At 47.1% G+C, this 15,329-nt stretch overlaps 1 protein-coding gene across 1 annotated transcript in view; it reads right to left on the bottom strand.

The window, feature by feature from the left end:
- The window catches only part of LOC119433834 (ATP-binding cassette sub-family G member 5-like), a 77,953-nt gene continuing 62,624 nt past the window's right edge, over window positions 1–15,329 (bottom strand). The window contains 5 exon segments of the mRNA XM_037701096.2: window positions 1–1,805; window positions 1,807–1,989; window positions 3,751–3,991; window positions 5,410–5,548; window positions 12,396–12,607. Coding sequence (XP_037557024.1) covers window positions 1,686–1,805; window positions 1,807–1,989; window positions 3,751–3,991; window positions 5,410–5,548; window positions 12,396–12,607 — 895 coding nt within the window. The 3' untranslated portion in view covers window positions 1–1,685.

The following is a 15,329-nucleotide window of genomic DNA, read 5'->3' as shown; positions in this document are numbered from 1 at the left end:
GATGTAGGTGCAGCCTGTATATGATTGTTTTCTTCGTCTATCGCAGGCACGGCGCATTTTGTCTTCATTTGCATAGAAAGAAATATATTGACGTGAAACACTTCACTCAGATTGGAAGTCGCCGGTATCTCCTCTATTTAGCAACGGCGACAACCTAACAATGAAATGGCGAATACGATGGCGTCCATCACAAGGAGGATTCACATAGAAGAACCAGCCGATGAAGTTCAGTTATTTACGTGACGTCACGGCGGACGCGAACCTCTTTCAATATCAGCGCCCCGAGGGCACTGTGCGCAGGCGCAGCGTGGTTTAGTGAGCGGCACTTGAACTGAATCTTTAACTTGGTGATTGAGTATTGATCCCTGTCATTATGACCCTTGCTTTTTTCACTGTTTCGGCGAAGAATTACGAGCGTAACTGAAGTACACGTAATAAGTGCAATTAGTCACTGGCGTTATACCGCCAACTCTCTGTCCCGAAAGAAGTCATACTACCGACAAAATGGCCGCCAGATGGCAGCAAAATATACATACACGTGAAATAACGTTGGCAGTGCGTGAAGGCCTTCATCGGGGCTACCTAAAAAAATCCAGCGGCAGAGTATAGTCGATGGTTTTGTTCCAATCCAGAAGAGTCTTGTTAGCTGCACAGAGGCATATATCTTCCGCAACAAACAACCTGCTAAGTTTTTCTGCAAAAGGCCGTTGCAGCAGCGGACTCTGTTTTGGGGTTAAGACGTGATTCTTCTGCGCCTTACATTTGGGTACAAAGATTCTTGACCGTCAGCGCCTGAACCTACTGATTGAGTAGTAGCGCAAGAGCTTTAAAGTCAAACTACCCGAATGTCATTGCATCATTTACGAAATAAGAATGGGAACCGAGGGGCTCGATTTTATTAGTCATAATTACCGGGTTCGGCTCCCGCCGGCGACAAGTTATCTTTTCGTCCACTTTCATTTTCCTTTTCTTCGTTATTTTCTACATTCCAATTTCAACTACACTTAATTTCCCCGATGCTTTCCTTGGCTTCGTTGTCTTTTGGCTTTATGTGGTTATTGCATCATTTAAGTTACTTTTGACTCCGTCATAGTAATCACTCATCCGGCAATGACGTTTGCCGATGCTAACGAGGAGGTCAAGGATTCGCGTTGGTCGAGAGCTCACAGAGCACACGCAGGATAGCTTTACGACGTCATGCTGCGCGCTGGGACTCCTATATCAAATGGCTTGTAGTCTAAAGCTCGAGATGCTAAACAGTCTTCTATTATCTCCGGTTGGCGAGCGGTCACAATGAACCGCTCATTGTCCATGGTGATTAGTTCTTACATTTACCCCCGTTCGGCGTATTGATTGCCTGTAAGGACTATAACAGGCCAATGGCAAAGTGTCGGTCTACAGTACGACAAATGGCCGCGGAGTGCCCTTCTGGGGAGCCTTGGCACACACAACCCTGACCTGTCGAAACCATAGCAGGAACATGAGCCCGTACAGCCTTCGCTAGTTGAAACCTTAGCGCCGACAGGAGTCTGGACAACCCTCAGTTGTTGAAACCTTGGCACATTACCCGAGCTCGAGCAACTCTAGCGTCACTTCGTATCGTCACGGATGTTACTTCGTTTCTGCGCCTTCCTGGCGATCAGTGACAAACAAATAACAATGATCTCGATGGACAGAGCAGTACATCAATCCCTGAACTTGGACTTGATGGACGCCGGCAGCGGGATGATGTGCGATATGACGTTGACGAGGCAGAAGGAGCCCACGAAGGCGAAGCACAACCCGAAGTTGAGCCAGTACTGGACAGTCCACTTCGGCCTGGCCGCGGCCCATGCGGTACTTGTGGCCCAAGTAGTGCGAGCCGTTGACGAAGAAGCAGCGTCCGCTGTCCACGTTGGGGCCGCAGGCGCTGCCATTGAGCGATGGCAGGTTCTCCAGACCCGGGTGCATCTCGAACTCGTTCTGCTGCACGAACGCTGCCGCGTACCGCTGCAACGACAAGAAGGAATTCGTTTACGTAGGTCTTGCGTTGTTTGAGCTAATTTCGCTCCTATAACAACGTGCTGAGAGCTTATTAGCTCAATCTTCAAAGGTGTCCCGTTTCCGTGTGTCCCGTTTCCGTGGTCATCGCATTGTCTACAATGCGCTGTAATTTACCTATATTTATGCAAGACAAACTAGGGCCGGGATTTTCTTTTGTGTCTTGAAAGGCGACTCTATATCTCCAGGCGGATTAGCGGATTGAAGAACAAATCTTTATTATTTTTTTACATTTGAAAGAAGCTAAAATTGGAAGAAGCTAAAGAGGAGTGGATCAGAGAGCAAACGGGGATAGTCGATATTCTATAGCTGACATTAAGAGAAGAAATGGAGCTGGGCAGGTTATGTAATGCGTAGGGTAGATAACCGGTGGAACATTAGAGTAACAGAATGGGTGCCATGAGAAGGCAAGCGCAGTCAGGACGGCAGAAAACTAGGTGGGGTGATGAAGTTAGGAAATTTTCAGGTATAGAAATCGAATCAGCTAGCGCAAGACAGGGGTAACAGGAGATCGCAAGGACAGGCCGTCGTCCTGCAGTGGACATTAAAATAGGCTGATGATGATGATGAAATTCTAGTGATTGACTGCAGCAGATGCATTGAGTTATGCTACCGTGATCGTGTGAAATCAAGAAAACTGTCAGTGCCGTCTTAACAAAGCACGCTTTCGTCGGTCGCCTAAAGAGGTAACTTACGCGCTTCGATGTACGTTTTTCGCATAAGGGACTGAGTACCAACTAGGATACCCCGCTTTACAAATTTATTATCATTATTTCCTTCACAGTGACTTCATTTCCCAGTCTCATTACGTGTCGCACCACATCGATCATCGCCATAAAGTTTGAATTTAACAGCAACATTAACACTTTCAGTCAGACTTTTTTTTCCCCAGATCATCGCAGCAATAAAACCGCATTGACACCAGCAATTGAACCACATTGACACCAATGTCTATAAAAAGACCTACCGCAATCCGTTACTTAACATTTTATAACTAGGAATTATTAACGTGTCGTACTGTTTATTTGATTTCTCACATTTGCAAACTATTCCGTAAAGCATTAGCTTAGCATCGCATAATTAGGTAAAACTGTCATGATGTACTGTTTACTTATTTGTCGTATTATTTGTTATGCTTCTCGCTTCACCACTGCCATCTGCACTGCCCATGGGCCTCGAGGGCAACATAAATAAAGAGGTATGTCAGAACCATCCTTATAAAGAACGGTTTCATCATTCGATGCGGAGACTCAATTATAGGTGCGAAAAAACCACCGAGCACCTATTGTGTAGCTGCCCACGCTACGCCGTACAACGCCTCTCCCTCAGGACAACTTTAAACCTACCGAACTCGAGACCGTTCTCTGAGCCAAAGGTACTCGGACCGTGGCTGCCCCCTTCACTGGCACAGAAAGCGATTCGTGCCCTAGTACACTACTTGAAGTGCGCGGGTTTAAGAGACCGCTTATAGTGCTCCGTGCATCATCCCACGTGCAATCAGTTCTCACTCTCTCCCTCTTTTCCTCTTTCCATTCCCCCATTCTCCCTTACCCCCAGTGTAGGGTAGCAAACCGGACGCTCGTTTGGTTGACCTACCTGCCTTTCCTCTCCTTGCTTTCTCTCTCTCTCTTCATCGTTCGCCAAACGATAGCACGTCTTCGCTTCGCAGTACGCGTTCAAATAATAGCGACTTAGTTGTCCTAAGCTCACCTGTAACGTGGCGTACGTGAGGTAGTACGTCCAGTCTGGAAGTACGACCAGGCTCCGCACCGTGCCGGAGGCCAGCGCCGCGCAGAGCGACAGTACGCAGGCGGACCAACGGAACGATGCGAACGAACTGCGCACCACCATCATCAGGGCGACGGTCTGCTGCTCGGCGAGCGCGTACAAGCACCACATGACGCCGCCGAAGGTGGCCCAGCGCTGCCAGTCGGCCCGCAGACCCGTGCCGCTGCAAATTGACACAAAATCGAGCTTTACATTTTCCCCAATTTACACGAACAAGCGGAGGCCATCGAAAACGACAAAAGCCGCAGTGAAGAGGCTCGAGGAATCGTCAACCTCCTTAGAATAGCTTTGACAGCATCAGAGAGCGCGAAACCATAGAAATAGTATTGAGAAGCAAGTTGCTGAAACAGCTATACAACTGCCAGACGCAAAGTTACGAAGAAACGCAACAGACAGCTTGATCAGTACCAGAAACATCATAAGTAAACCAGAATCACCTGTATAAAACGTCCACAAGTAAAAAGAAAAAAAATGAAGAAACAAAAAAGTTCGGCAGAGAGACTTAAGACTGCTTACGTGTGGGAATGCGAAAGCATTATAGTCCCTTTGGTGAAATAGGCCACATCTTTAGTCAGCCAGATGGCTGCAACGTGACGTGTGCAATGACGCACACGTCACGTTGAGCAACACCTTTACTCAGCCAGAACCGTGTGGCTGCCTTGGTGTAGGGGAAGCGTGCTTGTCTCGCACCCCGGACGCCCGGGTTCAATTCTCACCGAGACCGACATTTACCAAGTGTTCTCTTCAAAGCCACTAATTTGTTTACACGAGCCTCTCTCAGACATTTGACGTCAATCCGAGCATTGCACCGTCTCTGCACCGTCAGCCATTTTTGCTACCATCGCTTGGTCACACCGCCGCCGCCGCCGACGCCAGGTTTTCGCGTAATCGGGCATATAATGCTTTCGCATTCATATAGCGCAGACAAGTTGGAATGATAACGATTATGTTGAGTGTCGCATAAATATGAGCGTCGCTAGGCATACATTAATCTTCCAGCTAAAGCTCTGTCTGATCTCCACCGCAATTTCGCGCGGAGGTTGCATCTTGCAGTTGGTTATATTTTCTAACACGTTGCGAGTACTACTTGTCAACTTCATTCAGAATAAACCTGAAGTGAGCCTCGTCTCGGTACCCGTGAAGTGTTGATTTCGCTGCAAAGGAACGGTGGTGCCATCTGTCGGTGTTTACGGTGGAACGCGCGTTTCTAACTTAGCGGTGACAGATGGGGACACCGCTTTAGTGCACCGTAATCAACACAAGTTTCTGAGTGGCGTCACCGAAGACGACACGCACTTCGGTTTTGCAGTGGACGAAGCAGGTAGCTAAAGTTCCCAATTCAGCGCATGAATAAATTTAATCCACTGCAAAATGCAACGTATTCGCCAACTTCTAGCGGAAATCAGAAAGCAATTTGCTTGGAAAACGCATGTAAACCTGACGCTTCTACTTATAAAACACTCAGTATCTGCTCTTTTTCTTTCTTTCTTTTTTCTATGGCGCGAGAGCCAGGTACGACCAAAGGGCGATACTTCGAAGTGAATAGCGATATTTCAAAAGACAGCCAAGTTCTGCACTCACGCGTAGATGATGGTGGCGCCGGCAAAGACGCTGATCAGGCTGAGCGGGATGCTGAATAGCGTGTGGGTGAAAACAAACAGCGGGCCTCGGTATTTGCCTTCCCTGCTCTCCTGGTAGTACCGTGTCCGGTGCGGGGCGTCTGAAAAAGGGCGTGCGTATACCGGGTGTTTCAGCGAACACTTCAAAAAAATTGTAAAGGTTGCCTGTGGCAGCTTGCAAAATTCTATAGTTCATGAGCTGGTCTACTCGAAGAGGCTGACATTACTTGCCCAAAAATTTAAATGCATAATCGATTAATTAGCAAAATTCACTAATTAAGTTTTTAACTACCTTATGGTCCATATTGCAATTTACAAATTCAAGCCGTGGAGTTCGCAAGGCGGATCCACTTCGAACAAATTCTCACGATGACACCAGTTTCGAGATGTTAATTCCCGAACTTTGCGGAGAAATGCATATGGCGTTCCAGTTACTTTTGTGCTTTAATGCATAAAACGACGTTTTGTTAAGAAAGTAACTGGAACACCAATGCATTTCTCCGCAAAGTTGGGGAATTAATATCTCTAAACGTTTGAACTGTACTTAAAAGTACACGAATGTGAGACTATAGAACATCAGAAGTTAGTTTCGCGCCATTTACTACCGCACGGCGAAGTTCGTGGGTTTGTTACGAAATCTGGAAAAGGGAATTTGGAGCGATACAACGATGTTATATCCGTACGTTTTATGATATTGATACTGCCTGATACTGGAAACATGAGAATAAAGCAAACATGCATTGGTTTTAGCGCATTAGAAAATGAAAGTTCAGCCGCACGCCGCCTCGCAGTGAATAAGCAAGGTACTATTGAAAGCAGTGGAAACGGCAGAAAGGGGTTGTCGGACCACTTCCGACAGGTCATACACAGAGGGGAGCAATTAAAACAACCGAAATAATACGCGGCACGGCTTCCTGGCCAGAACCGCTACCACCGTTGCAGGAGGGGGGGTATAGCATACAGAGAGACATGTGAGCCGGTGGTGGTGTGAAATTACCCGTGACCGGGGCGCTAAGTGTGGAGAGAGCGCAAGCTCGCGCTCGCTCGCGTGTACGGCACAGGAGGCGGGCGAGGAAGCGGCGTTTTCCTAGCTTGTTGCCGCTCCCGTGCTCGCTGTTCGGCGTAAAAGCACAAGACGCGCGGCTTGTCTCCCTTTTGCTGCCGCCGACGATGCAGTAGCGCTGTCGTTTCAGGCGTCGCCGCTTCGCTTATAACGGTATACTCTGCACAAAAATGACCGCGCATGGGACCGTAACACAACCTCCGCGGGGCCGGTAGCAGCGGCAGCAGCAGCAAAGCGGAGGCGGCGGCGGCGGCGGGAACTTCAAAACAAACGCGCTCTATACTTGCGTATAGCGTGTGCGAAGTCGTCTGCTATGGCGAACGTCGTCTGCTAGCGAACGAGAGAAACAGAAGTCGTCCCTATCGTTCGGCTTCTTTTAAGTGACTACTCGGTGTCCAAACAAACGCCCTGTTTGTTTAAGCCTCTTGCACGCGAGAACGACAGTGGCTAAAGACCCGTGTTGGAAGCCGTGCCTCCGCGTTTATGTGCGCGTCGCGTGTGTGATGGAAACGAGCCGTTTTCTGCTAGAAAATAAAAAAAGAAAAGAAAAAAGGAACTGCTATACGGAAACGTCGTCTGCGTCCGTTGCCGGATGCCGTCTGCTCGACAAATGTACGGGCGGGGCAGACGAACAAAGCGCGAAACGGACTTCTGCTTTGGACACGAATGAATTGGCGGGCTGACGAAATATTCTGCTTGTATATTTTGTGTTCTAAGAGCGAAAGAAAGATTTCGCATACGCGTGTTGAGCTGTGCTTAACCCTGGCGCAAAAATGGCGGCTTCCTTTATTCGCGTGAAAACACCTGACCCAGTTTTCCCTGACCGACATAGGGAAAGTTTGTGGTATGAGTTTTTTTTTTTTTTTTTGTCTCGGTCTCGTTTAAAGAATCCACGTGACCAGAACTTGCTTCGTTTATTCATACACGTCCCTATTTTATATTCATTCTTTTCTATCTTGCCGCCTGTCTCATTGGTCTGTTTCGTCTGCTGCGATTTGCAACTTTTGTTTGTTCTTAACTGAATGACTTGTTAAAACGAATAGTGTAGGCAGAAGTAACAAGAAGAAACATGCCACTTGGACGAGATATATTTAACGTTTAAATCCATTTCTCGCTCTACGAAGTCATCTTTTTAGCTTCCACGCTTTTCAGACGTTCAAGATGAGATTTAAGCGAAAAAATATGTCCGGCTTGAGAATCGGCGATGAATGTAAACGCGTGGTTTTCCATCTGGTTTCATTTTGTTAAACGCACGACGTGACCTACTTAGAATACGGTTGAAATGGCGTTGAAAAAGGGGTCGCCGATGTATGTCATTCTATTGCCTGTTGTATTTTTATTTATTTGTAATTATTGTTAGCCTCCGTGACAGCCACGAATGAAACAGACACGCCGCTTTCACTTATCCCTACTTGTTTGGTAGCTTTTATAAGTCATGCTAAATTATTGCTCGCTCTGCTTATACGTCTGAATCGGGCGATATTAGACTGTCAAAATCTGCAGCTCTTTAGAGCATGACATATGCCTCGCTGAGGGGGACGCACAAAGACGCACTCGGGCAGAACACTATATACGGGCTTTATGTAAAGGCGTAACTGGTTAGGGTTAAGCTATTAAGATACAGCAATTCCTTCTGGCGATTTACTGTCAAATTATACCGTACGTACTCCTGTACTAGCCGCATAATATACCTTTGTCGGCTGGCTTCTCCGGCCGGACACTTGTAAAATAAGTTTGAATTTGCCGTGGGCGCAGACGTACTCGTTTTGGTCTCAGGACGCTTTTTATACGCTTTCCTAAGCCGCAGTATGCTGTTCGAATGTTTCGGGTGACAAAAACGAGAAGAAATAGTTCTCGCGCTGACAGACACTCTAATGACGGGAAAATTTAATTGAACAAAGCAAAGAAGGGACGAACCAGCCTGAAAACTTCGGGCACAGTTACTGATTAAGAGTCATTTCTTCAACGCAGTTTTACTGTTGCTGTGTGATGGAGGCCTTGGCGCATTTATTAACCTCCATAACATTTAGTTATAACTTGTCCGGAAACTTTCGCAAAATGGGTTAGAATAGTTAAAACTATACGTTATAGAGGCTAAATGAATGCGTGAAGGCCTCCATCACACGGCCACACTAAAACTGCATTGAAGAACCGACTCTTAATCAGTAACTGTGTCCGACGTTTTTGGGCTGGTTCGTCCCTTCCTTGTTCAAATTACATTTTCCTGTCATTACAGTGTTTGTCGTGCGAGAACTATTTCCTCCCGTTTTTGTCACCCGAACCATTCGAACAGCATAGTGCGGCTAGGAGAAGCGAATAAAAAGCGTCGACATTCGAAAAATGGGTCACCGCAGACGTAAACGTCAGAGGCAGAGTTCGTGGCGCCACCTTGTGGGGCGGAACTGTACCAGACAGACACAGAGCTATTATTGCAGTGAACAAGTGCATTCTACTTCGCTGCTGGCGTAATGATTCGACAGTGGCGTAATCGTGAACGCGTTGCACTATTACAGTTTTTTTTTTCGACAAGAACCCTCGTGTAACACGAATGCGTGTCAAAGGAATTGTGGTTGGAAGAAGCGTCACACGGTGTCATTAGCAGCGTTTTTTCTGCCATACACGTACGGTAACCCGGTAAACCGCAAACGGCAGGAGATTTGCGGACAAGCTGAAACTCTGTTTATGCGTTATAACCTATGCGTAAACTTCCGCGTGATAAAAGAATAAAAAAAAGGCAGATAAGAGAAATGAAGCTTAACGAATGGTAGACGTATACGAGCGAAGGAAGATATCGAAGAACCCTATAACAGACCTTACGCTATATAGGTGTATATAGCCTGTAGTGACTATGGCGTATCGCTGCTGATCTCGGGGTCGCTGGTGCGACTCCGGCAGTGGCGGCTGCATTTCAATAGAAGCGAAATGCAAAAACGCTCGTGCACTATTCGGGCTCACGTTAAAGAAACCCAGGTGGTCGAAATTAATCCGGAGTTCTCCACTCACGCCGTGCCTCGTAATTGCATCGTTGTTTTGGCACGTATTACCACTAAACTTCATTATTTATTTACAAATTACGGTGTATGTAAACCGCTTGTTGCATCGCCCGATGTAGCGGCATAACAGGTGACCGAGCCAGCCGGAGTGAGTGACATAACGTCACCGGTGTACTGTGCCACGTCACTACTTTCAGAGTCATGACGTCATCACGCGTACAACTCCCGAAAAACTAAATAGAGACTGGTTCGTCGAAAAGCTATTATAGAAAACATGTAGAGCACTCCGCGCCTTGCTGGTATCCTTCCGAGGGTTTCGACGTCCAGGAACCTTCATTTAACGGCCGAAAAGATAAATTAAAATGAAGATCTATAAATTTAACATCCGCACTCCTTTTAAGTAGGCCTGATAAGTTATCTGCAGTGAATTGGTTTACCGGTTGCCGATCGCTGTTTTCCCCATCAGTTTCCAATTAGGGTTTAGTTAGAGAAGATTACCTGTACGCTTTATGTGCATGCTTTTATTTTCAGTGAACCTCACTCTAAAACCCCTTCGACTGACAATCCACAGCACTCTCTCAAGTCGCCGCCGCCGAGATTGATTTTTCGGCGGTGCCGTCGGCTTTCGAACGTGGGGCGACGACTGTTGTCGATACAGCGCTGTGCCAACAGAAATCAATTCTACCTTAAAGCTCTACGAACTGATTGCTATATTTTTTTTCTTGCGCAGTCTCGCTAGCGTTTTGTTTTTCTTTAATCTAAGCGAGTATTACTGCTTCTTTGTGCCCTCGTCGGCCATAATTGTTCTCTTTCTTTCTGTTATCCTAAGGCTTACGCGGCGTTTTAAGTCCTTATATCGACAGACGTTGATCGTCTACGCGCCGACTGTTCTTCAAAGCGTGATCACCGACATGATTGGAATTTTGACTTCTCGGAGAAAAATATAAAAAAAAGAACGTAATGCAACAGGATAAACCGAATTCTCGCGCTGCACGATATCCTACTGGCTGCACGGAACTCGACTATAAGGCATATTTAAGCAATAATAATAATAAAAAAACAGCATAATGCTGTTTAGTGAGAAAATTCCTGGAATCTTTTCTCGAACTTGATTTGGAAAAACAGTGGTTTGGGCCGAAGCAAGGCTTCATCTTTCTATAAACTTTCTAAATTGTAATAAGATAGCCCGATTTCTAGCCACAGTTTTTGTATATATTTGCCATTAAACTCCTCTTCCAGTTACCGCAATCTTTTAATGGGCCTTTAAGTACCGTTAATGTTATAGCATTTATGGGACAGCCATTGTTTGCACCCGTTTTTTGTAGCCATAGTGCGCACAGGAGCACGTGTGCACATTTTTATTTGCTTTTGGGAGCGGATAAGCGACAGCTGATATATGGAGCTTAACAGAATAGCGACTCTCGGACAAGAGTACAGTACTCTCTGTACGCATGCGCGTGCCGTCGGTAGTTTCGTAACTGTAGTTTTGTAAAGTAGTTTCGTAACCGCGAAATGGTGTTGACGGTCGTGTCGGTCGATCGATGGTCCCGCGAGGTTAATAAACCTCTTGAAGAGCTCTACCTAATAATTCACATTGTTTCCAATACTAGCTCTTTCCAAAGTTAGCTCGGAAGCCAATTACATAAATATCCCACCACGAACAAGAAGTCGGGATGTTGCCGAAATGTATGGAAGTGGTTTAATGGTTATCTTACCGTCAGTCTTGTAAAAAGCGACACCATGATGATCTATAGGCCGTTGTGTGGTCAGAGACGACGAAAGCCACCCACGGAGTGTGTTTAGAATACCGTGAGATGACATGAAATTTCAAGACGTAGCATCCTTATACCAGGTAGCGCCCTGTGGTAGCACATCTCCATCTCTGTGTTTAGGCAAAGAAAATCGCTTTTCGCAACAAGAAACATGAAACGGATGCTTTCACCACGTAGGTACGTACACGAATATTTAAAGCAATTAATTAAATTCTTGGGTTCTACGTGTCAAACCAACGATCTGATTATGAGGCACGCCGTAGTGAAAGTCTTGAAACGTGAAACGTTACTTTCACCACGTACACGAATATCTAAAACAATTATTTATTGGGTTTTACGTGTCAAAACAACGGTCTGATTATGAGGAAAGCCGCAGTGGGAGACTAGTAAATAATATTGACCACCCGGGGTTCCTTACGCGGGCACCTAAATTAAGTACATGCAGCACTTTTGCATATCGCCTCCATCAAAATGCGACCACCGCGGCCGGGATCGAAGCAGCGACCTCGAGTTTAGCAGAACAACGCCATCGCCAGTAAGCTACCGCGGCGGTTCGGATAGTTTTTTTTTTTTGTACATTTCGATGTTTTGTTTCATTTAAAGATGCATAACTGCGTCCGTTTTACCCCTGCCGCTGCAGTTTCCCTCCGTGTGTTGTATACGAGGAAGCCAGGATAGTTACGTATAGCACATCTTCTTCCCTGGCCCTCTTCGCAGCATCTTTTCGTTGTAAAAAAATTCAAGGGCACTTAGGTATCCCTACATGGATGAATGCGAAAGCATTGCCACGGCCTCGTTCGCGTCCTCACGTGGACGTCCAAAGGAACCGGGCGCCGCTACTGACTAATCGAAGGTTCGTTTACCGGAGCGCACGACCGAACTCGACGAAATCACCGCGCCGACTGGCAGCGCCGCGACGCGCTGCGCTATATATAGACCGGCCATCGGCGCGGTGCGTCTCTGTGACCACGTGACTTTTTGTACCATCTCCAGCCACGCCGCCGGATTTCCCGCTTTATGGGTCATAAAATGCTTTCGCTTTAATAACTATTCATTGATTCGTATGACCGATGATCGAGCAACGAACAAATCTGAGCCCTGCAGAACAGCGAGCACTCACAGGTGAGAGCCGTGATGGCGGCCGATCCGAACGTGGCCGCCATGAAGCAGGAGAGGAACAGTCCGTTGCGGGTGAGGAAGCTCTGCTGGTAGCCGGACAGCGGGAAGTAGAATAACAGCAGCACGGCGAACAGCACCGGCATCAGGACGAGCCGCAGTGCCAGCTGGCCGAACGCGCGCCCGTTGCAGTTGAACGTAGAGGCCCACAGCCGCCTGCGATCGTGAAGACGCACGTGCAGCATATAGAGTGACAGTATAAGGTGGTGCGTTGCATGAAGGGCACGCAACAGACAAACAAACAACAAGCAGGCAAGCAAACAAACAAACAAGATAAAGCAGAAAACATGCGGTGCGATTTGGTGTCTGATCCAGTGCACGATTAGTGATGTCATCAGGCTCGTCTAAGAAGTTGCCGAAAGATTCCGTGAGGTTCAATCAAGTACCAGGAAATTCTAACCGCCAGAGCAGCCATTCTTTCGAGACGCGGCGCCTGCCGTTTCGTATACGCTGCGCCGCGCGATGTGCGCGAGAAAGGTGCGCACAATTATTCGTTTAATTCGCGCGACAAGTTGTCTGAACAACCACAACCAACAAGTTTTAAAGCAGGTTTTCAAGAAGTTCCAACAGCCCAAGCAGCCATCTTTCGAGTGCGTCGCCCGACAGATGAGGTGGTGTAAATTGGTTGGACGGTTTGTTGGCACGACTGTTTGTGCCAACCAAACAAGCCCCGCAACAAGCTCCCATCAAGATTCCATCAGGTTTCCAACATGCGCTAGCAGGTTCCTAAAGTCTGAGCAGCCGTCTTGCTGCCCGCTAGATAGGATGGTTTTGACGCGAATGTGTTTACCAAACAGTTGCTTAGCAGCTTACGCGATGAGTCGTACGGACTGGCAGACAGCACACCCATGAAATTTCCAGCAAGTTGCTGGTACGTTCTTGCAGTCCGGTCAGCTGTGTTTCCTGTGCGTCGTCCGACATGCGTTTGCTCGAAAAGCGCGGAACAGCATTCGATCCGTCTTACGGCTGGCTCTTGCCAACAAGGCATCCAAGCAGCCTCCAAAATGTTTCCAACAGAGCAGCTCTCTTTACGATGCGTCGTCCAAATGTTGCGACTTAGTTGACACGCATGTGTTTACCACTTTGCAGGGGAATCACACACATGTGCATAAAAGCTATCATAACAAAGCAAGCAACATCTGACATAGTAGCAATAAGCCCCGTTGTCACTGTGACAAGAAAAAGTATAGTTTTATGCTATAATTTCTTTTTCAGCAGACGATCGTGCACGAGTAACATACAGGTGACACAGTTGATACAGGCAGCACTATCCATCGAACGATGATTCGGGAAGATGGTGGCTCTGTTTGTTGGAACCGTTTTGAAACTTGTTGGAAATCAGCATGCTTGCTGGATGTTGGGGTTGCGTATATAACTGCTTGTATGAAGCATCCGGCATCTTCTTCCAGCGAGGTGTTCTTTTTTCCGGTGCCCAGCCCGACGCTGAATCCTGTCAGAGCCTGTTGGGAATCTGCTGGTTGTGCGGCTGTGTACACAAAACTAGACCTCGCTGTCAGTGTACAAACGACACTGAGGCATGAAAAACGTTTTCGCTGTTCTTTGGGGTGTCAACGCTGCGTAATACGGAACGGTATTACGCCTACGCATGCGCCAGGTTTGGATTTTGCCGGTTTGGCTTCTATGGAGCACCCCAATCCCCGGGCCTTCCTGGACAAACGCTGTCAGTTCCCAAACCTTGAAGTTCCTAATGCATCTTGCGCACGCCTGTCGGTATCAAGTAGCTTACACATCCGCTGCTCAAACAACAAGCGGAATATTTTTTTTTATTCCACCATCAAAGTGTTCTTTAGCACTTCCGCCAACTTTTCCGTAAACACACTGAGTACTCCGGTATACAGCGATAAGAAGAGCGTCCTTCACAAGACTCTCCCAAAGCGAGTCGATAAACCCGCTAAGCGCAAAGAACGTTTTCGACTCCCGAATCGATCGCTCCTTTTCGCATACGCCATTGGATGCGGTGGCAGGGAGTGGAACTTGTCAGCCTCTCGTGGGAAAAGTCTTCCAACTCCACGTGGGAAGCGTCTTTGTCCTTCGTAGAATCCCGATAAGTTGCTCCGGCACGTACAATACCGGTGGCGAGTTTCAGTTATAAGTACGAAGGTTCTTGCTAAATGCCTTCGGCCAACACTACTGCATTACAGGCAGCAAGCGTTATTTGTTGGTTTAGCGCAGGAACACCAGACGAGGGAGAGAAGTTTGGCACGCGACTCACTGTCTTTTGACAGCAAGGTCAACGGAGACAGGCCCATGCAAGATATCCAGCTGCAGTAGTGTCACACATGCTATACAAAGCAAATGAAATGTACACCTATGCTTCACATATGGTTAGAGCAGTCTATAGAAATTGAAAACGAAGCTTTAAGTGGCTTGGGGTGAAGCCGACTTCCAGTTTCCTGCCTGGGGGTTTTCCCCCTATTGCTGAAAAAAAAATTACGCAGAATATATTTTTCTTTTTGGTTGATTATGCTTATTCTGATGTGGTTTGCACGTTTAGATAGAAAATATTTTTAAAATTCTGGATGTTTATATGTCGTGTCCATAAGGGGCTAAAGCGACGCTTTCTTTGTCCATTCCCCAATGTCTAGCATTCGTCGTCGTTTCCGCGCCGATGTATTTGTGGATATATATAGACAACTGTCTTAGTGATATCAGGTACTGCTGCTACCTCGCTAACTGAGACTTCGCGTTGTCGAAAGAAGAAGCGGACGCCGACCACGAGCACAAAGGAGTAAAGAAAATGACGTTTCGGCTTCCATAAGGGTCATTCACAGGGCTCCTGTATTGTGAACAAGGCTCCGCCCCTATGGGAACCGAAATGTTTTGTTTTTTTCATTTCGTGTTTGTGGACAGCGTCCGC

This window comes from Dermacentor silvarum, chromosome 11, assembly GCF_013339745.2.
Source record: "Dermacentor silvarum isolate Dsil-2018 chromosome 11, BIME_Dsil_1.4, whole genome shotgun sequence".
NCBI lineage: Eukaryota > Metazoa > Arthropoda > Arachnida > Ixodida > Ixodidae > Dermacentor > Dermacentor silvarum.
This window is presented reverse-complemented; position numbering and strand designations above follow the sequence as displayed.